Consider the following 22,983-nt stretch of genomic DNA (forward strand, 5'->3'; position numbering starts at 1 on the left):
GAATCGGCGCCACCTAATCTTTGGCCAATTTTTGTCAAAACACCAAGGCTATAGCCTTTCCTTTTTTCCGGATTTCAGCCAAAATTAAAATGTTGGTTTTTCGGCTAAATCTATTGGAATTTGGCGGTTCCAGGCGGTTGGTGGGGGTCCAGGCGGTCCTGGGGCCCCCCCAAACCAGTTAACACCAGAATCGGCGCCACCTAATCTTTGGCCAATTTTTGAAAAAACACCAAGGCTATAGCCTTTCCTTTTTTCCGGATTTGAGCCAAAATTAAAATGTTGGTTTTTCGGCTAAATCTATTGGAATTTGGCGGTTCCAGGCGGTTGGTGGGGGTCCAGGCGGTCCTGGGGCCCTCCCAAACCAGTTAACACCAGAATCGGCGACACCTAGTCTTTGGCAGATTTTTGAAAAAACACCAAGGCTATAGCCTTTCCTTTTTTCCGGATTTCAGCCAAAATTAAAATGTTGGTTTTTCGGCTAAATCTATTGGAATTTGGCGGTTCCAGGCGGTTGGTGGGGGTCCAGGCGGCCCTGGGGCCCTCTCAAACCAGTTAACACCAGAATCGGCGCCACCTAATCTTTGGCCAATTTTTGAAAAAACACCAAGGCTATAGCCTTTCCTTTTTTCCGGATTTCAGCCAAAATTCAAATGTTGTTTTTTTCGGCTAAATCTATTGGAATTTGGCGGTTCCAGGCGGTTGGTGGGCGTCCAGGCGGCCCTGGGGCCCTCCCAAACCAGTTAACACCAGAATCGGCGCCACCTAATCTTTGGCCAATTTTTGAAAAAACACCAAGGCTATAGCCTTTCCTTTTTTCCGGATTTGAGCCAAAATTAAAATGTTGGTTTTTCGGCTAAATCTATTGGAATTTGGCGGTTCCAGGCGGTTGGTGGGGGTCCAGGCGGCCCTGGGGCCCTCCCAAACCAGTTAACACCAGAATCGGCGCCACCTAATCTTTGGCCAATTTTTGAAAAAACTCCAAGGCTATAGCCTTTCCTTTTTTCCGGATTTGAGCCAAAATTAAAATGTTGGTTTTTCGGCTAAATCTATTGGAATTTGGCGGTTCCAGGCGGTTGGTGGGGGTCCAGGCGGTCCTGGGGCCCTCCCAAACCAGTTAACACAAGAATCGGCGACACCTAGTCTTTGGCAGATTTTTGAAAAAACACCAAGGCCTTTCCTTTTTTCCGGATTTCAGCCAAAATTAAAATGTTGGTTTTTCGGCTAAATCTATTGGAATTTGGCGGTTCCAGGCGGTTGGTGGGGGTCCAGGTCGTCCTGCGGCCAACATCAAATTAAAAGTAAGCGTCTCCATCTTTTGATCCTTATGCCGGATACCGTGCGATTTTAGTTGCTGAATCGATGACGCGTTTTAAAAATTCCTGCGTTGATTGGTCGTTCGGCAATCAACGCTTGAAAATTCACTCAACTAGACCTCTAATGCGAGATATTTGCTCCAGAGTTGCAAGGATTTATCGGAATTTTGACCTGCGGCAAAATTCTACTCAATTATTTGAGGAGAAATGCACTTTTTTGTGGCATCGTTGGCAATCAAGGCGCTATTTAGTGAGAAGTTGGGAAGTAGCTTTCATCCATTCGAAGATTCGTCAACAAGAAGAATTCAACCCCAAGCAAGAAGACATGGTTCGATGTGTGGGGAATGACGTCAGCAATTTCAATCTTCGTCAAAGCGGAAATATTGTGAAGGTATGTCTTTGTTGGCTAGTTTTTAATAATTTAAATTGTTTTTTTTGGTGGTTTGTTTTTACAGATGTCGACATTCGTACAGGTCAAATTATCAACGCTGCGTGCTTGTTTACCGATGTATTATCGACGTCAGACGGCGGTGACGTAACATCTTTGCCGAAGAGGTACGTGAGGTCGTTTATGCCTTGTGAGTAGAACGGTTCCGGGTGAAATCAAGCTTAGTTGAGGTTGCTCAATGGGGCCAAGTGTCCGTGCCATTTCCACACTATTGCCGTTATTTCTGTGTGATTACAAACTCACTATCATTCTGTTTCAGGGTTGCAGTGTCGTTCATCATACAGTGACAGGAGCAAGTTGAACCCACGCCACCTGCCGGATTTAGATTTGGATCGGATACCATTGAACTATTTGCTGAATCGATGACGCGTTTTAACCATCGCCACTTCACAACATGAAATCATCCAAACTATGTTTACCTTGTTCAACTGCATCCCGTTATTTGCAATTGCTTCGTTTTCCTTTCATCATTTTTGCCCCCAATAAACCGATCACATAAACAAATCTCGTATTTTTTAGTCGTTCACAGTAGTATTAACGTGTTCAAACAACCTTGTTTGTTCAAAAACTTCAAACAACCTTGTTTCAAAAACTAATGCACTAGAGAATATTCACGTTATAACAATCCTGAAACAATTTTTTTCCGAAATTTTAGAATATTTTCCAATTTTTTTTTCGGTTTTCCAAAAATTAAATTAAAAAAAGTTTATTTTTTATTTTCAAAGAAATGTTTTATTTTTAAATAAAATTTTGGCCACTAGGTGGCGCAATAGGGGACTTAGGCCCTATGGCAGGGTTCCTCCTAGCAAATCCTGGAAAATTTCGGCAGCATTCCACCTTTTCACTATTTTTGATTCGCTGTCGAATGAAGGGGGCCGTTAAGATTTAATTTCAAAAATTTTATTGAGTGAAGGGAGTAAAGTAACGGTCAGTAGAAGAGCGATGCGTGGATGTCTTCATCAGGGAGGAGGTCAGAAGTAATGGAACTGCAGGAGATGACCGACCAAACCATTGTAAGAGATGAGAGGATATTCTGCTTGAGCTACAGCTCAAGTTGAAGAAGAATATCCAGATCGTCGTGAAGATGCGCAAATGAACAGATCGGGATCTTCAAAGCAAGGTGGGTCTGGCATGCAAAGAACAAATTAAAACCGCCAAGGTGACGTAACAACCAAGCATCGCTTTAACTTCTTCGACAATCCAGAAATCACGGTATACAGAACAGTTCGTCAAACCAGTGGAAGACAACCTGAAAAACAAATGCGAAGATAAATGAAATAGAGTAGTTACTCATTGAAAGGTGCAGCTACACTACTAACACCAGTTTGTTACGAAACACTTCCAGAATTAAAATAGGTTTACTAGCACTCCTTAGAACCAGAAACCACGGTTTGTGCTTATCAAATTTACATGAAATTATTAAGTTTCATTTAAAACTTTAAACATTTCATTTAAAACCATATTCCCGACAATGTTACTCCATAGTGAAATTAATTAATCCCAACACTTTCCCTATACAACACATGTTTATTGGCCATTTTATTTGTTTGAGGTGACAAAGCTTTATGTGATGGTCAGGTTTCTTGAAATATCTCCATCTCGGTTGCTCTTGAAGTTCAATGTGTCGAGTTCGCTGAATAAAAACAAAACAAGTTAAACGCAAACCGCATATGAAAAGGAGATAATTCCGCTTTCCTTTCTACTCCTAATCCACAAAAAAATTGACGTAATGACGCTGTAATCTAGCTAACCGGTTTGATAAGCCTGGCGATGAATTTAATTTAAAATAACAATTTGAAATCCTAAACGTTTGTAAGTTTTTTTTTTAAATACCGTTTTAATACAACAGCATTTCTTTAGATTTAAGAGGGTTTTATTTGTACGGCGTGAAGCCAGACCAAGAGAAGGCCAGACGAATCAATGTCTGTGCAAAAGAAATAGCAAATAAAACACAACTTTTAAGTGTTAACCGGACAAGTTTTTCATTGAAAGCAAAACGGAGTAAATTCCTTTTTGGCGTTTAAACAGCTGTAGGTTAATCTATGGCAAGAAACAGTTGCTCAGGCGTTTTATTCCCACATGTAAGTATCATATCGGGTCGAATTTTGTGAGTTTATAATCAAGACGCGGGTGTCAATAGGTGGTAACTCATTGAAAAATGTCAAGCATAATAGGCAGGACTTTTGAAACTTCGAACAATAGTAACCTTTGTATTGGAGTTGTACGCCAGCCCATTTCATATTGAACCATCCTTGTTCAATCTGCTTCTGTCACAATCCGCAGGCGTATGGCTAGTCTCACAATGAAAAGGAAAAAACATGTATCAGGCCAAATACGAATACGTCCAAGGTGATTAATATAAAAATAGGAGTTGAGTGGTACACATAACCATTATGTTTGTTAGTACACCTTTATCTGAACAACCACGGGTGGATATTGTAAGCAGCACAACAGGATAATCACAAAAATAACAATCACAACGCTACCAAGACCATAATAAACTAATTTATAATTCCACATGCAAGACGTGTCAATATTTTGAAATTCTGCAACTTACTTTGTGGGAGATTGGATACCATCCTGACTTCGCAACTTCAGACTTTGTTCATCTTCCACCTGGGCACAACATCATCGAAATTTCTGACGAAATATTTAAACAATATTCAGTTCAGTACAAGATTAAGATTTAAAGTCAAATTAAGTAACATCGCAAATATAAAAAGTTATTTTCATTAAAAATCTCGCCCGAATATCTTATAAAGGAAAGCGGAGGCAGTTTTAAACCTGATAAATACCTTCCGAAACAACCACATTCGCAGCCTTCTTGAATTATCCAGTCGGGATGCATTGTTCTACAAGTCATATTAACAACTTTTTTACATGTGAAAATAACTGTTTTTATGAAAATAAATACGTACCTATTTTACGAATTCAAGATTACTTACAAAAAGATATCTGACAAGAAATGATAGATCCGTATCACCCAACAGAACAGGCTGGTTCCTGTCATGTTTCCGGTGTTTGACGAACCTACATTTTAATTATATGGCAAAACTAGTATTCGGTTATGTGCAAGAGTAAACAGTATAAACCATAAGGCAGTTTGCTTACGATCAGCTGGTTGTAGTTTTTACTGAATTTATAAGCAACCACACGTTATTTGCAAACGAATTTAATGCTCAAGTGCTTATCGCCACTGAATTAAGATTAATACAAAATACATTTATATAATGACTTGTGAGATATAATTAAGGCTACTTACCAAGCGCATTTCATATAAAAATGGTAACAAGCCTCTTCTTCAGAATCAATTACTACTAGAGACCTGAAAAAGATCTAAACAAATATGTAAGCCATCATTAAAACGTCCAACCACCGTCACGATCACCTTTCAAATGACGCTTTCACCTTCATCGTTTGTCCTTCAGTCTATGGTGATCACGTGATTGTTATGTAATCAAATAAAATGCGCCAATTAAGCAATTAGCCTCGAATGCAGACTTTTCCAGATAACTTTACTCAAAAGTAATTTTTTTTAGTTTCGTGTGCCACCAGACCGGTTTGTTATACATCTATTTGCGATTTCTTGCATTTAATATTTACCTCTGTCGAGTTACCACAAGCATTAAATTTCGACTTTATCATTCGACTAATACAGTGTTACCCAACCGTTGGTACGCGAGCACCTTTTCCGTAATATGCGGATATAATTCGAATTAAAAAATCGTAAGTGATCTCAAAATGTTTGTTACTTTATCCCCTAGGTTACTTTGTAACAATTAACTACGTGGTACGCAACCACAAAATGTTTGGAAATCACTCAACGTCTTATTAGACTCGCTTCATTTATTGAAGACCAAACCCATGATACAAATACTAATTTTCAAAGCGACGCCTCGAATCCTCAAAAGTGTCGCAATTACTCCTAAAACACACGATGATTTTGTATAACGTTTGGAATAATTTCACGCGCCTTCCGTTAATATCAAACTGTGGTGACCCTTTCAGCTATTACAATTAAAAAAAATAGATACATCCAATTGGTCCCAAAAACTGTCTTCCAGTGTTCGACAATATTTTATTGATAAAAGCGTCACAGGTTCGCAGTAGTCCGAACCACCAATCCCAATAATGAACTGTGTATTTCAGTCAAAACGCACAACAGCACATAAATTACACACAAAAAACATTTGTTGTGGGCACAGTTCAAGAGGTAATAACTACATTGAAGGTGGTTTTAAACAATTACTTGTCATTAAATATGTTTATTTTATCAGCCAACAAGGCTTGTGTTGACATTGAAGGAATGATCGATGCAATTGAAGAATGGAATGGGCACAGAAATCACAACACAAAAACACAACTTTAAATTTTCACTCCACAATTTATTCCAAACTTTTGCAAATGGAGCATGACAACATGAAAGGGAACATTGCTATTACTATATTGAGGTTTTTGCAATACTTAAAATGATAAATTTAAAACTTTTATGCAACGTTGTTACATTTTAGAAAATAAGTAAATGAAAGTGGAATTAACGAAATTGCTGATGAAAAGGTACATGTACTAAGACACTGAATAACGTCTCAAAGTCAAGTGCTTACCGAATTCATAAAATATACATTCAACACAAAAAAAGAAAATCTAACAGCGAGGTGAGAAAAATATCAACAATGTGACACGAATTATTACAATATAAATAACCTTGTTTTAAACAGTTTATTGTAAAGAAAACATGTTTCGCTAAAAACGTCATCAGTTCTTATTTAAATAGAATCCACCTGCGTCACACACAACAAACAGTGTTGGAAAAAGGTCTATTTTGGAGCGAATATATTAAATGTTGTTACGCATTACCCAACAAGATTTTAGTAAATATGCTTGTAGTCTATAGTTTATATGTTGAGCAACTGTAAAATATATGATAGGTTAAGAAATGTTGAAGGTGGGACAGTGTTCCAAAATTTTTCTAATGATCATTTTTTCTGGACTGAAAGTTTAACAGGGCAGCGAAGGTCGAATATTCGAACTTGAGACCTCCAACATCGAAAGTAGAAAAATAATTGATAGTTTTTGTGTGGGTAGAACAATAAATTCCACCAAATATCTTGGGAAAGTTGCATTTAAAACCAGAAAACTTCGAGGACAAAACTATGCAGAAATGACTCAATTTACTGCATTGGAGGTTAAGCAAATGACAAACCTATTTCCTGATTCTAATAGATCACTATGGTTCTTTGAGATAGAACGATCACATGTGCTTGTGCATTTCCAGACCTTTACAATCTTAGCAACAGTGTTTTGCGTTGTTGAATAAAAAGGTTTGATTAAAGAGACCACAGCAAATGTTGGATGTTCTACCAACGACCAGTAAACAAAACAAGAAACTGAAGTTAAGACAACCAGAAATAGTTTCTTACAAAAATCTTCTTGTATTCAACCATGTATTTGCCTTGTAATCAACAAGACACTACTTTGAAGGTCAGTAGACCATACTACAATATCAGCAAAAATTGCTTCATACTATTACAAAGTGTAGAAATTGGAGGGATGATCTATGCAATTGGATATTTGGACGTCGAGTCCACTTGTGGTGCAAGGACACCAAAAAAAGTTAAAATTCTCCTACACAAATATCAAACAGAAAAGTTGTGAAGCTGGATTACTGATTTTGTCACAGCTAGAATGAATAGTTTTTTTGTGCAGAAGAAAATGGCAAGTCTTATCTAGCACTGAATATAAACACAGTGTTGTTTGAAATGTCGCCTTCTGCATGTGAAGCATAGTTTTTGTTTTTACACTAGTTCGCTCTACTAAGAAAATAACCTAATATGATCAATAGCAATTTAGCTTTCCTATTTAGACTTGTCAACTCCAGGTATTTTGCACCCAAGTATATTGGTTGTCTATCCAGTCTTGAACAGTTGCACTTAAAGTTCTGATAATGAACCCAGTAAGAGTTCGAAACGTTTACTAACTTAATATGATCAATCGCATATAAGCTTTGGCCTTCCTATTCAGACTCATCAACTCGGCATTTTGCACCAAAACAACCACTTCTGATAACTTGATCATTTTCTACCTAATCTAGCACTGTATGATATTCTACAAAAGAAAAGAGGCTCCATCTGGCAAAGATCACCAGAGCAACCAAACTTATACACAGTGAGCAACAAACTAAAGCATTCATGCTTGAAACACATTAATCCTATGTTGTTCTATTTACAAAGAGAAGACAACAGTCTGAAATGCCAAGTAATGGAACGTGTTATGTTTCAATGACATATTGAAGAAAAACATACAAGAAATGTGGTTCCGACTGACCTACAAGTTAACTTGCTTGCTACAACCATTTTTATTTGCAACAATATTCTAAGCTTCAATAAAAGAATAGAAGTCATTCCAAAACTGCCATGCCTGGTTGGGCAAAATATATGTTTCCGACTGAACAACAAAACAGCTTCCCTACGATAACATTTTCGAGCTTTTGCAAATACCACTTAAAAAGAAAAGAGGTTGCTCTGATACAGATGGCCAGGGCAACCAAACATATATATATATTTTTGAAGTAAAAGATTCCTATGATAATATGGTTTTGTACAGTTTATAAGAGGACCATCCAACATAGAATACTTAAAAGTAAAAAGGAACAGTAGTTTGCCAAAGATTTTTTCCTTTTCAAAGTCAAACTACTCTTTACCTCCTGTCTGGTCAATGTGGGCTTGGCAGCATAAGAAACAAAAAGTACACCAAAGACCAAAAACCTGTAATGTTTCCATGTTGAAACAGAAAATCTGGTGTGTTGTCGAATTGTTTGGTGACAAATCAAGAAAAACAACCTTCCTATTGCTACCCCAAAATTAATGTTTTCTAAGGAATCAAAAATCTATTGATTATAGATTATACAATTATGGAATCAGTAAATCATTTAAATCTATTGATTATAGATTATACAATTATGGAATCAGTAAATCATTTAAATCTATTGATTATAGATTATACAATTATGGAATCTGTAAATCATTTCAATTTACATTCAAAAAGTGACTTGGGCATTAACAGAAAATTTACCTGTGTACAAGTGTGAAAAGTTTGAGAACCACTGGGGGTAAAACACGAAAAGAAATTCACTTTTTTATCAACGTATTAAAACTGCTTATCCTAAATAAAGTTCTCGGCTACAAATAAGGATGCATTTTTTTTGTGATAAATTTAGGGGCCACCTTAAAAATAGAAACAAGTTAAACCATTGCCATTTTGGCAGCTCCATATTTTTCATTTCTTCTGCTTTTTACACTTTGTACGGATCTCTCTTGATGCTGCTGATGCCTTAGTTGGTTACTTCATGCAGAAATTCCTAGGAAAGGATTTTTATTATTTCAACTAAACATGTAAGTTCTATCGTCAAACAAAATAAACACCACAAACTAAATTTATCACATTGATACACTGGCTATTACCATACCCTTAGCATAGATGATAAATAGAAAATTTACATTTAATTGGATAAGAACTGAAGATGCTTTAATAAAAAGCGAAACATGTTTTCTAAAACCAGAAGCGTGGACACAAAGTTGTTCTAGTAACATTTAAAATTGAATTGAAGGTTAACTTGTGTCACGTGAAAGAAGTGTTGCTGGTTTGGTAGATTTCATGTCGTAAAAACAATTTATAGCTACTGATGAAGTTACTTATATTAACAGGTACCTGATGATGACAAGGTGCCATGTTTTCTAGCAAAAGGAAGAAGTACTGTTGGTTCAAGCAGATGTCCAACTTATTGGGATAAGTTAATAGAGTTTCCCCTAAAAACACCCAAAAAATGTTGATGTTAAACAAAAAAGCACACGTGCAATACAGCATATACGAAGCCAGTAAGTACCTGAAGCTTTGTACATTCAATACTAATCGACCTCCGCCATGAAATGCTGATGATTAGCTGAACAACCTCTCAATATCTTGGACCAGTTGTGTTTTTCCACCAGATTCCTGAAAACTCTCTTAACTCCATTAAATTAGTTTGGTGTTCTTATCAATATCAACCCTTTGCTGTGAAAGTGTCAACGCCTACAATAACAATAGCACAATTTAGCTGAGCTAAATGACATTATGCTTGCCCCAAAAATGAAAAAAAAAACAGGTGGGCAATTCATTCAAAAATCTTGTACAGATAAGGGTATTGGCAAACTTTTTTTTACTTGAATTAGACGAAAGGACCAAGTTATTAAAAGTGGACATGAAGTTTGCACCATTTCAAGACAACCTCAGCCACTTGTGTTTTCTTGAGCAAGAAACAATAACAAGCACCAGGAGATATTTTGCATCACAACATTTAACAACTACTAGCTCTATATTTTATGATTGTTATGTCACAATTAGTTGGTTAACAACTTCACAATGACACTTTAACAATCCACATTTAAACAATTTTTTTTGCACTAGATTATTTTCAGGAAATAATGGCAACTCTTAGATAAACCATATTTTAATTTCTCTTTTTCATTTTACACTATTCTGTCGAAGGTCACCTGCCAACTTCATTATTCAGATGCAGAAAATGCCACAAGCTAAACAAAAATATCAGTTAGAATATTTACAGAAACACAAACTAGTTGTTACAAATAAAAAAATGCTTAGTCATTGTTCGGATGTATTTGCAAAGTGTTGATATTTATCAATAAAAATGAAAAACCTTTAAAGGTCGGATCTAATTCTCTGCCTTCAGAAAATACAACCCAATTTCTTTCCAGGTGGCTTTGCATCAAAAGAACAAATTTATGGGATATTATTATTGGGAATTATGTTTTGTTAACTGGTCGTAACATTAAAATATAGCGGTTAACAATGCAGCAGCTGCAAGACCATGTCAAAGTAAAGTTCACTAACAGGCAAAAAGTTTGTGCTATAAACTACAGAAAAACTGTTAAAAAATTCGAATACAAACTACATGCATATGTTCAAATGATAACCGAAAGATCATGCAGTCAATCTTTTGCTACTATTATGGAGTCTTTTGTTTATATGCCATGATAGACTTTGGTTAAAAGTGTAAAACTTATCACAGGAGGGTGTGAAAAAACTTGAGGGAGTACCTTATAGCACTGACGATGAACAGAGCAGTGTTCCATACATTTGAACTACTATGACTAGGATATTACCTTGCGCTATTCTATGAAAAAAGCATATTTTCATTCAATTATAGTCAATCCTTAATTACAAAGCTGATCAGAAACCCACTATTACAAATGAAAGTGCTGAGTCATTGGCTACCAGTATGCACAACATTCAAATATGATTTAGCATAAAAACTTCAACTTCTTAGAAAGCTAGTAAATCAAGAAAACCCACAACAGCTAAAGCGAGGGCAAAGCTCTTCAGCAGATCAGTGCAAAAGGAAAAGGGCTGATGTTACATGGTTAAAATTGGTCTGTAGAGAAATTGCCGGTGGGATTGGATGAGAGCCATCAATGTACAGAAAAAACTGCGAGTCAAGCCAGGCAACCAGTGGCGGATCTAAAAAAAAATGAGGGGGGTGTCTGTGTTTGGTCATGCCAATTATCGAGTTTGGCTTAGGCTAAAATAGGTATCTGGCGGATACGAAAAACAACCCTTAGCACCAGATTATTTCCGTCTTCGTTGCATGAAATTGGATTCAGGACAAAATACCAATCGCAATGTGCGAGGCTTATCTGGAGAATGTCTGATTGGAAATGAAATAAGTTTATCTCCTTGTTCCTGTAGTATCATTGTTTTGTTAACAATGGTCTCCTCTCACTGTCTTAATCTTGCTTTGATGCATTCAGGTACAGGACGCCACATGCATTAGAGATAATGTCAGACGTCATCAACTTTTTTAGGCTTTTTGCCAAACGTCAGTTAGTTTTGGAATCGGCGATCCGACAATTTTGCTGATGACCCAAGTATGAAGTCAGCTAAACTGACCAAGTTGTGTTAAACCAGATGGGTAGAGCGACACAAGGCAATCGTAAAAAATTTATAAAGTTGTTTCCGTGCATTTTTGCAAGCTTTACTCCAGGTTGAGGCCTTTTTATACTTAACAGTTTCGTCAGAAGCAGAAGCACATCGTAAAAGGATCGCCTCATTTTGGTTTCTGTTGGCAATGCATTCACTTGGAATGGCCACTAAGTTGTTGCATGTTGTCAGCAAATGTCTCCAAAAAAAAGAGCATGGATATTATTTGTGAAGAAATATCCAGTATAAAAAGATCAATGCAAAAAATTGAAATTGGTGATTTCAATCAAATTTTCTAGAAAACCAAAGTTGTTGCGGAGAAACACTGAATTCCTGTGCAAACATATTGACAAAGAGGGCGCCTGGACGAAGAAGAAAAACACATGTATGAAAACACCTTCAAGCCATTCATAAATTCGCTCAAGGATTGAATTGAGTCGAGTTTTAGCCCAATGTTTCAAATCACTGTTCGTATCAACAATCTAATCCCCATGTTTCTGCGTTAGTTATGAAATTTTTTTAATTCAGAAATCATGATGTATTCAAATTTGTCCTATGTTTTATACAGAACAACATTTAATGTTAAGAACTTTCGTTCGGTTTCCGATTTGTACGCAGGAGACATTAGCCGTGAAACGTTTCTCGTGGAAGCTGCATGCTGGCACTCAAAGTGGAACACTGCAAAAGAAGGTGGACAGCAAACAATTGCTGATCAACCTTACAACATTGGATAGTTGCCATCCGCAGATGTTTCTAAACACGAAATTGTCAAGGGTAACTACAGTAACATAATGATCTAGTTAGGCAATGCATTAAACCGTTTTTACCTTTTTAGATATTCTGGGCGCTTCCAGTAAAAACTGCTACTGCTGAACAATCATTTTCTAATCTTTGCAGATAAAAGACATATCTGTGAAGTACGATGGGGCAGGAACGTTTTTGCACTTATTAATATACACAAAGAAATCGATGTTTCTGCAGTAGTGGACAAATATATGCGAAAGAATCGGCGAAAATTAAAATAGTTGTTTAAAGCCATTTTTCACATAATTTCTGTTGATTTCTTTATGCTGTGACAATAAACAACATAACAGAAATAATTATTTCAAAAATGGGTTGCAAGTACCAACGGCACAGCAAATAATTGTCTCAAAAGCGGCGGTCGCGACTGGTAAACAGAAAAATTGCAGAGACAAACACTGGCCCGAAGTGTTCGCTCCTGCGTTTGCGTAAATCTAACCACAGTTTTACATCCCTCAAAACAATATAGCACAATACTGAGGGGGGGTGTTCTGACACCCACTACAGGCCACCTTTAACTTTGAAAAATCTCAATGAACTAAAATGGATTATTTTATAGTTGATACAGATTAATGTTTATTGCAGTGTGTTAAAGCCAAAAAAGAGGAAAGTTTACTTTGTGGAAAAATATAAATTAGCTAGTTAAAGCAATGAATAACTTAAAAAAAGAACTAAAAAAATTGAAATGTTTTGACAGAGTTTTGACCTGAAAAGTCAAGTTGTTCTAAAAACCAAAATCTTTAGGAACGGGGATAACCTATCAAGAACAACATTTTAATTATTATGAATTCCTGCATACTATGACAACATGTAGAAATGGAAGCGAAGATCTATGCAATTGGAGGTTTGGATCTAAAATCAAGCGACTTCATTGCTCGCAGGGTGCAAATATCAAACACAAAAGTCGTAAAGCTTGATGCCAGACAAAAAAGCAGTTTCTATAAAAGAAAACGATGTTCTATCTGCGAAATATCTTTAAAAAAATTGATTTGGTCAAACCCAAGTATAATATTACAGTAGAATTTGCTTGAGCAAGCAAGGGCAAAGTTCTCTAGCAGATCAGTTTAAGATGGAAGGTGTGATGTCAAATAGTTAATTTCAGTCAGTGGTCGAGAAATTGCTCTGGATTGAATGTGAGATAGTGAACTATTTAATGGAGGTTTATACTGATGTCATTCAGGTATGCACAGAAGAGTCTGGAATCCAACTATCATTGGAGGTCCAGGACATGTGGTAGCGAACGACGTGGCGTTGGTGTCTCGAAGGAAGCTGTATTAAAATGCCCAAACTTGAGATTCCGCAGCTGTGGGTGTTTGGAGGAATAGACATGGAAACGAAGTACTTTTTTTGAAAAAAAAATGCATTAAACAAGACTACCACAGCCTCGAGCCTAGGAACATCAACATGCAAAGGCTTGGGTCCAGGACAAGTGGTAGCGATTGACAAGTCGTTGATGACTCTGAGGAAGCTTTGTTCAAATGGCCAACCTCAGTTGATTCCACAGCAGTGGGTGTTTGGTGGAATAGACACCCAAAATACTACTTTTTATAAAACGTATCTAAGCCTCGAGCCTAGAAACATCAACACGCAAAGGTTTGGGTGCACATTTACCCTTCAAAGGGCAGTTGGTCATCAGTGAGGTACACTAAATCCAAATTTTGGCTATTACAAAAAAATTCCATTTTTTAAGTGGAGCAAATAGGAATCAAAACTATATGGAAAGAAAAGATAACGTACAAAAAATTAAACTACTACAATGGACTATTTTGACAAAATTTGGACCTGAAAAGTCAAATGCTTCTACAACCAAAATCTTTCAAGAACAACATTTTATTATGAATTCCTGCATACTATTACAATGTGTAGAAATAAGAGGGAAGATCTATGCAATTGAGGGTGTGAGTACTGAAATCATGTGGTTACTTTGTTCCCAATGTGCAAATATCAAACACAAAAGTCGTAAAGCTAGATGGCGTATATTTGGTAGATAGAAAACAATTTCCGTGTAAAAAATTGACCATTTTTAACAGTTTTCACCTGCTAAGTTGCTTTGAAAGGCAATGTATGATATACAACTATTCTTGAAGAAAAAACGCTTCATCTGACGGAGATCTTTCAAAAATCAGATTTGGTCAAACCTAAGTATAATATTACAAGTAGGAATTTGCGGGAGCAAGCAAGGGCAAAGTTCTCTAGCAGATCAGTGCAAGATGGAAGTTGCGAGGTCACATGGTTAAAATCACTCTAGTGGTCAAGAATACTGGTATCATGCAGGTATGCAACGAAGACTCTGGAATCCAGATATATGGTAGCGATGGACGAGTTGTTAGTGGCTCAAATAAAGCTGTGTTAAAATGCCCAAACTAGAGATTCCCCAGCTGTGGGTGTTTGGAGGAATAGACATGGAAACGGAGTACTTTTTATAAAAAATGCATTAACCAAGACTACCACAGCCTCGAGCCTAGGAACATCAATATGCAAAGGCTTGGGTCCAGGACAAGTGGTAACGATTGACAAGTCGTTGATGACTCTGAGGAAGCTTTGTTCAAATGGCCAACCTCCGTTGATTCCACAGCAGTGGTTGTTTGGTGGGAAAGACACCCAAAATACTACTTTTTATAAAACTTATCTAAACCTCGAGCCTAGAAACATCAACACGCAAAGGTTTGGGTGCACATTTACCCTTCAAAGGGCAGTTGGTCATCAGTGAGGTACACTAAAACCAAATTTTGGCTATTACAAAAAAATTCTATTTTTTAAGTGGAGCAAATAGGAATCAAAACTATATGGAAAGAAAAGATAACGTACAAAAAATTAAACTACTACAATGGACTATTTTGACAAAATTTGGACCTGAAAAGTCAAATGCTTCTACAACCCAAATCTTTCAAGAACAACATTTCATAATGAATTCCTGCATACTTTTACAATGTGTAGAAATAGGAGGGAAGATCTATGCAATTGAGGGTGTGAGTACTGAAATCATGTGGTTACTTTGTTCCCAATGTGCAAATATCAAACACAAAAGTCATAAAGCTTGATGGGGGATATTTGGTAGATAGAAAACAGTTTCTGTATAAAAAAATCACCCTTTTAACAGTTTTCACCTGCCAAGTTGTTTTGAAAGTTTGTTAATTGTGATCCAACAAGTTTATTTATCATTTTCTACATAATCTGGCAATGTTTGATATACAACAATTCTTTAATGGAGACCCACTGAGATTTATTAAGAACAGCTAAAAGACTTGCTTGCCCACGTATTTATGATATACAAATGGCAATGTATGTTTGATATACAAATATTCTTGAAGAAAAAATGCTCCATCTGGCAGAGATCTTTCAAAAATAAGATTTGGTCAAACCTAAGTATAATATTACAAGTAGGAATTTGATGGAGCAAGCAAGGGCAAAGCTCTCTAGCAGATCAGTGCAAGATGAAAGGTGTGATGTCACATAGTTAAAATAAGTCCAGTGGTCGAGAAATTGCTCTGGATTGAATGTGTGATAGTGTACTATTTAATGGAGGTTTATACTGGTATCATGCAGGTAACCATAGAAGACTCTGGAATCCAACTATCATTGGAGGTCCAGTACATGTGGTAGCGAACGACGAGGCGTTGGTGTCTCGAAGGAAGCTGTGTTAAAATGCCCAAATTTAAGATTCCACAGCTGTGGGTGTTTGGAGGAATAGACATGGAAACGGAGTACTTTTTTTGAAAAAAAATGCATTAACCAAGACTACCACAGCCTCGAGCCTAGAAACATCAACATGCAAAGGCTTGGGTCCAGGACAAGTGGTAACGATTGACAAGTCGTTGGTGACTCCAAGGAAGCTGTGTTCCAATGCCCAACCTCACTGGATTCCACAGCAGTGGTTGTTTGGTGGGAAAGACATCCAAAATACTACTTTTTATAAAACGTATCTAAACCTTGAGCCTAGAAACATCAACATGCCAAGGCTTGGGTACACATTTACCCTTCAAAGGGCAGTTGGTCATCAGTGAGTTACACTAAAACCAAATTTCGGCTATTACAAGAAAATTCTATTTTTTAAGTGGAGCAAATAGGAATCAAAACTATATGGAAAGAAAAGATAACATACAAAAAATTAAACTACTACAATGGACTATTTTGTATAGTTTCCGTGTAAAAAAATGACGCTTTTTAACAGTTTTCACCTGCTAAGTTGCTTTGAAAGGCAATGTATGATATACAACTATTCTTGAAGAAAAAACGCACCATCTGACGGAGATCTTTCAAAAATAAGATTTGGTCAAACCTAAGTATAGTATTACAAGTAGGAATTTGATGGAGCAAGCAAGGGCAAAGCTCTCTAGCAGATCAGTGCAAGATGAAAGGTGCGATGTCACATAGTTAAAATAAGTCCAGTGGTAGAGAAATTGCTCTGGATTGAATGTGAGATAGTGAATGATTTAATGGAGGTTTATACTGGTATCATGCAGGTAAGCACAGAAGACTCCGGAATCCAACTATCACATAATTGCAGATCATTTTGTTTCTTCTGTGGGTGTAACAGTGATATGGCATGTTGGCCCATGTCATACTGTAAACATGACAACCAAGAGGAAGACTGAAGACTTTCAAAAGTATGTTTCAGAGAAATAGTTTGTGACCACTTTTTTGAAATTTTTAGATCATGCAATCAGTATCGGATAGATGCTGGAAATATTTTATTAAATAATTCTGGTTAACCAAACTGTTTATGGCTGTGTATAAAACATATGACAATATTAAATTTGACAAATTACTTTCTATTTGAGGAAAATGTGCATATAAACACTGATTTCTGTGACGTATGTTAAACATGTCTCATAAAGTTTTTTCTTCAACATCTCTTATTCTGTTTTAGATGTTAAAGAAATTTCAAACTTCTGTGTTTCCTGTAACAGCACAGTTCCACCTGGCAATCGTAGGAAAAAGATATCCTGGGTAAAAAATCATTTGAAAATTATAAATGCTACTCAAATATGTGTTTTTGACATGTTTGCACTGTCTGTTTTTATAATTCAAAACACATGCTGTTTTTGTGTTCATAGATTTCATGTGATTTTTGCGAGAAATGGACACATGTGAATTGTGCTCCAAACGCTCAAAAAAGAACTTTCTGTTGCTTTCCTTGCAAACAATTTAAATAAACTTGATTTGCATTTGATATTGTTATGTTAGCTTCTTGGGAAATTGTATTAAATAAGCAATATGGGTTCAAGTAGTACGCAATCAAATCAGAGTACAGTGAAGTGACGTCAGCTGGTGGCGTGCATGTATTATAGGGGCAAGCAGTTTTCGGTGAAGTGTCTGCACCGAGTGGGATCACTGCACAGAGTGAAGTCACTGCACCGAAAACATGGCTCAAGTGAAGTAACTTCACCGAAGTGAACATTTTCACCCACAAGTCCGTCTCGAAATTTGGTCGACAAGTTGTGGGCTACTATGTAATAATAGATATTCTTAAAAATGTAATTTACCCTACGAAGGCCATATTCAAGAGACTCTGAACCACATAGTGGAGTATGTCATACCACAAGGTGTATATACAAACATCTTTGAAAGCCTATGGGCACTGGCAAAAATCAATTATCCGTTATGCGTGTTAACTGAAACATTATTCCTACATACTTAATTTTTTGTTTTTTTTCAAGGCAACCGAAGTCACACTACTTAAGGACGCATATTGGTATTTCTATGAAAATTAGTTTTGGTGCTCGGAAATGCCCACCGTGTAGACCTGTGTCACAATGCAAAGTCATGCATCACCAAGCAAAGCAGTGACGCAATTAAGTTAAATTTACGGTTGAATGGGCGCACATGTGCGTGCTGTTGTCATGGCGAATTTTAAGGTGTTTGGGGCAGTTTTGAGCTATTCCAATTAGGTAGTAACTTGCTGGTGGGTGCTGCTGAAATTTATGTTGAAAATGGAGCAAAAAAATCAGGCTGTGTTTGTGGCAAAATGAATCGTTTAAGTGTCCAATCATTTGTGATTTTATGAAAGATCCATTTCATATCTACAAATTTTGATCAAAATTAGTCTCCGAAAAAATGGTTTAGCCACCCCCCTAGGGCCATTTGCCCCCCTGGTTACTCAATATTTTGGTTAAAAGAGCAACCAAAAATGGAACTGGATTTTGCAGAAAAATGAATCGTTCAACTACCCACACATTTGCATTTTTTTGTAAGTTCCAACTCTTCTCTATGCGATGGCATCAAATTTAGTTGCTGAAAAAGTGTCAATGCCCTCCCCCAAGGGCTGGGTATACCCCCCTGTTGGTCATATGATCTTCCAGGAGGCCCAAAAAGTCCTTGCTCTGTACAGTCTCATCCAGGAGCAATTTTTTTTTTTCAACTTTGTAGAATTCCAGGTCCCTATGTAAGTCACAAGACCCATCAACGGTCATTGGGAAACAAGCGGAACAGTCGCTAGATGCATTACAGCTGAGGGCCTTGAACACAGGATTTCTCCTATCTAATACCCATATAGGTCCTTAAACGATTTGGTGTTGGCCTTTAACTCCAATATGTTGCGTTAAATTACGTAACATATTTTAAAACATAAAATATATTTTTCTTTTAACATATGGATAGTGCATTTGAGAGATACAATGTCACATTTATTACAGGTTCAATACAGAACAAAAACCCTAAAGATTGCATTGAAATAACAACCCTAACGTAAAACAACATGTCGCCTTCTCTTCAAATGAACAACTGCCGAAAGCACAACACGTAATTATAATTTGTACATATAAAATAGATAGATTATAACTTCTCACAGCTAAAAACTATGCTATTCCGTCCCACCTAGAGCCGCAAACAGGGTATTGGACTGTTGCGACGTTGGAAAGTGTTGCAGTAAGCGCCGTACATTGTTACATTTTTGGACAATGTCAAACAACAATAATAGTAATAATAAAACAAAAGTGTTTACCTGTGTCTCAAACAGGATTCGAAGAGATAAAACTTGCATCCGACCGATTTCGCAAGTTTCAAGAAAAGGACGAGTTTCCACGCATGACTAAACACGTCGATTTATGACGTCAGTAGACATTATTTTTAGGAGGTCGTTTAAAATCCGACAAAAAATATAAGAACACAAATGGGTACAGTAATTAAAATTACTGCATTTTTTACGGCAAGAATTTGCGACATGCAATACGACAATATAAGTAGAACACTTTTCTTCTGGATTTAACTAGAGACTACTCAATGGTCTCTAATTCAACGCTTCATTAATCAACTGTCGAGTCACGTGCCAGCAAGAAGATTGTGACCTCACAAACAGTCTACGTGTATTTACTTTTTTCAGAGATGTACAATAAATGAAATGATGTTTATTTCAAGGCAAATAGCTTATTAGTAGGCTTTATGGACAATAACATTGTAAACTTGTCATAACTTTATTCCACTTGTTATTTATCAACAATTATAGGTCGATTATTAATTAGCTGACTTAGCGTAAACAGTTGCGTGTTTTCTATTCGTACGTTGTACTGACCAATCAACAAATATGTGTGGTGGATTTAACTGCTCCAAAAACTCTCTGGCTCTGTTAAACATCCTTTTTCTGGTAAGTGTGGTTTTATTATGATGTTTTATTTGGTTACTGCAATGTGTTTGTCAGCATCTCAATTTTCTGTAATATTTTCAGCTTGTTGCATGTGTTCTTATTGGGATGGGTTCTTATGCCAAGGCAGCATCTGTAATAAGCTCATTTGAAATTGCTGGAGGTATTTTATAGCTTTAACCCGATATATCGGTCAGTTTTTACCGTCAATTCACTAAACTTGCTAAAATCACAAACTTAATTGATCGTTTAAAATTAACTTTTAACCAGTGATTATCTCTGGCAAACAAAACAATGTAATTTGCCAATGGCATTGTATTTTTAACAGGAATTATTGCGTCAGGATTATTTTTGTTGTTGATCGCATTTCTTGGTCTAGTGGCGGGAGTAAAGCATCATCAAGTCTTACTTTTCTTTGTATCCTTGTTTAATAATTAATTTACAGCATTAAAAAACCTTACAGCTTACTGTCTCTTTAGTTGTTACCTAAATATTCTGTGTTGCTCAAATTAATTTACAAACTGTCGCAAATCTTTAATATCAATTTATTTTTGATTATGTTATATGGGAGTAATACTTTCCAAAAGTTTTGAAACTTGTTTCCTTAACAGTTTCGTTTACAGTATATTGTTGTACTGTTCTTGTTGTTTATCATCCAGTTTTCAGTGTCTATAGCATGTTTGGCAGTGACAGAAAATCAAGTGGTGAGTGAATAAGTTATATTGTGTTATACTTATAATTAAGCTTTAAATCCATGTTGTAATTAAGGAATTTTGTGTAATTATTAAAATCTTGGATAATTTTTGCATTGTAATCTTGTATTTTTAATTTTTTGTGATTGATTGTTAGGAGTCGGCCCTTGAGAAAGTTTGGACTGGGGATTCAACAAATCAGCTAACCAACAAAACGATCAATGATGCACAGCTGTATTTCAAATGTTGTGGTTGGGATTCTGCCAACACTACAGAATGTATTAATGTAAGAGATAATATTGGTCAATAACAGCTATGTTTGTATAGAGTTGCTTGAAGTGTACAAAAGTTTGGTAATGTTTTTTTGTCCTAATGTACTTTTTTGTCCCATTTCACTGTATAAGGTGGTGAATGTTTTTCAGAATAACATCTGTATACCTCCAATGCCATCTACCACTGCCATGACAACAGATAAACAAGTCACCTGCAGAACATGCAAAGATGCAATTCCAACCCAAATCAGTCATGCATTGGAGGCAAGTGGGGGAGTTGGTCTTTTCTTCAGCTTTACTGAGGTTTGTTCCATCTGTTGTTTCATTTATTTCTAAAACTATATGAGTTTTCTTTTGCTGGCCATCATTTGTGCAGTTGTGAAGAAAAAAGTATTGTAAACAGTAGAAGAAAGAAGGGCAACTTGGCCAACCCATTGTGTCATTTCCAGTAAATATGCTATGCACTTCCCTGTACGATGCATTTCCACAACTACAATGAAAATGTAGACCTTGCATTTTGTTTCACTTCTATTAAGCGTACCAAGTGGCTGCTGTATGCTCCAGTGTATTTTGTTGGGTGGCCCAATATTGTAAGATGACAATATACACTATATTGTGAAAAAGTGTTTTAAATTTTTTCTGGTGAACTTTATTTTCTTCAATTTGAAGTGAACAGTTTGTTATTCAAGTTGATAGATATTGATTTACTGTTAATTTTAGATGCTTGGAGTTTGGTTGGCTGTAAGATTTCGAAACCAGAAAGATCCCAAAGCAAATCCCAGTCAGTTTCTGTGATTTTATCTGCAGTGGTTAAAGAAGCTGAAAACATTCTATATTCCACCATGTGAAAATGTAAACACAAAACTGCTTCCGTGTACAGATCTGTATGCAATATAATTGTTGCCTAATCGGCTTTCTGCACAAGTTTATGTTATTGTGAAGACATTATAATGCAGTATATAAATAATAACCTTAAGGTGCTAAGTGTCCTTTTATTGTGAAGGCATTCTGAAAGCATTTTTTTCTTTTAGATTTACAACAAGTATACCTAGGCTATGTAAACCCGTCTAGTGTAACTTTATTAAATTTAAACTCCAACCAGCGCTGTGGTTTTCCAGGCATTTTCGTCATCAGTAGTTACTTCATGCAGTTTTATATATTGTTACTTTGTTTGCTTGCCAACATTGGCACAATGTTTAAAAAATGTGTTTTTTGTGTCAGTTGAATTACATTATCCAAAGAAAACGGTGAATATTCTTACAATTGTACTTTTTAGCAAGATGAAACTTATGGCAATAATTACAAAAGCTTTTGTTAGTTGCTCAGTTTTGTGCATTGTGTGAAATTTTGCCTTACTTTTTGACAGACTTTTCATTGAAATATGTTGCACCATTCTGTGATGCATGTAAATATGTTAGTGTAGGTTTTATTGTTGATGTGCTTTCCAGATGCGGTGTTTATGAGTGTCATAAGCTTTATTTTATGTCCATTTGCGTTTGTACAATTTTAGATGTTGGTACATCCTTGCATCCAATATATATAAACAATTCAATGCATCTGAAATTAAAGTTATGGCGCAGTTTCAACGGCCGTAGTTCACTTGCCTTTTCTGATACATAACAGCATCAGGTAGTAACCACTCAACTGCATGCAATGTTAAAACAGTGAAATCTGTTTGTAGATAACATAGTGGCTGTAATCTTTTACTTTCCGAATATACGTCTAGTTCGTTTAAACGTGCCTCCAATTAAATGTGGATGAATGTGATGTGTCAGCTTATTTGTGACATGAAATAAGAATATTTGCTAGTTACAACAGAGTCTTCAATAGTGCCAGCCAAGACGGACGGACGTGGACTTTGTGCCATGGCGTATGCTATGTTTGTTAAAGCTCTTGTTTAAACAGC

At 36.3% G+C, this 22,983-nt stretch overlaps 1 protein-coding gene and 1 long non-coding RNA gene across 2 annotated transcripts; one reads left to right on the forward strand and one right to left on the reverse strand.

The window, feature by feature from the left end:
• Positions 1-2,764: 2,764 nt before the first annotated feature.
• Positions 2,765-5,099, reverse strand: LOC145909109 (uncharacterized). Its single transcript, XR_014403101.1, has 5 exons — positions 5,024-5,099; positions 4,680-4,791; positions 4,557-4,632; positions 3,968-4,401; positions 2,765-3,394 (listed from the first exon to the last, which is right to left on the reverse strand). It is a non-coding gene; the product is annotated as an uncharacterized LOC145909109 (long non-coding RNA).
• Positions 5,100-19,976: 14,877 nt separating this feature from the next.
• On the forward strand, positions 19,977-22,844 carry LOC145909091 (tetraspanin-13-like). The gene is made up of 7 exons (XM_082996412.1): positions 19,977-20,116; positions 20,198-20,276; positions 20,442-20,530; positions 20,737-20,817; positions 20,963-21,091; positions 21,228-21,380; positions 21,798-22,844. The coding sequence occupies exons 1-7, from the start codon at positions 20,057-20,059 to the stop codon at positions 21,870-21,872; spliced, it is 666 nt and encodes a 221-aa protein (XP_082852538.1). The 5' UTR covers positions 19,977-20,056; the 3' UTR covers positions 21,873-22,844.
• Positions 22,845-22,983: the final 139 nt, after the last annotated feature.

This window comes from Ascidia mentula, chromosome 7 (assembly GCF_947561715.1).
Source record: "Ascidia mentula chromosome 7, kaAscMent1.1, whole genome shotgun sequence".
NCBI lineage: Eukaryota > Metazoa > Chordata > Ascidiacea > Phlebobranchia > Ascidiidae > Ascidia > Ascidia mentula.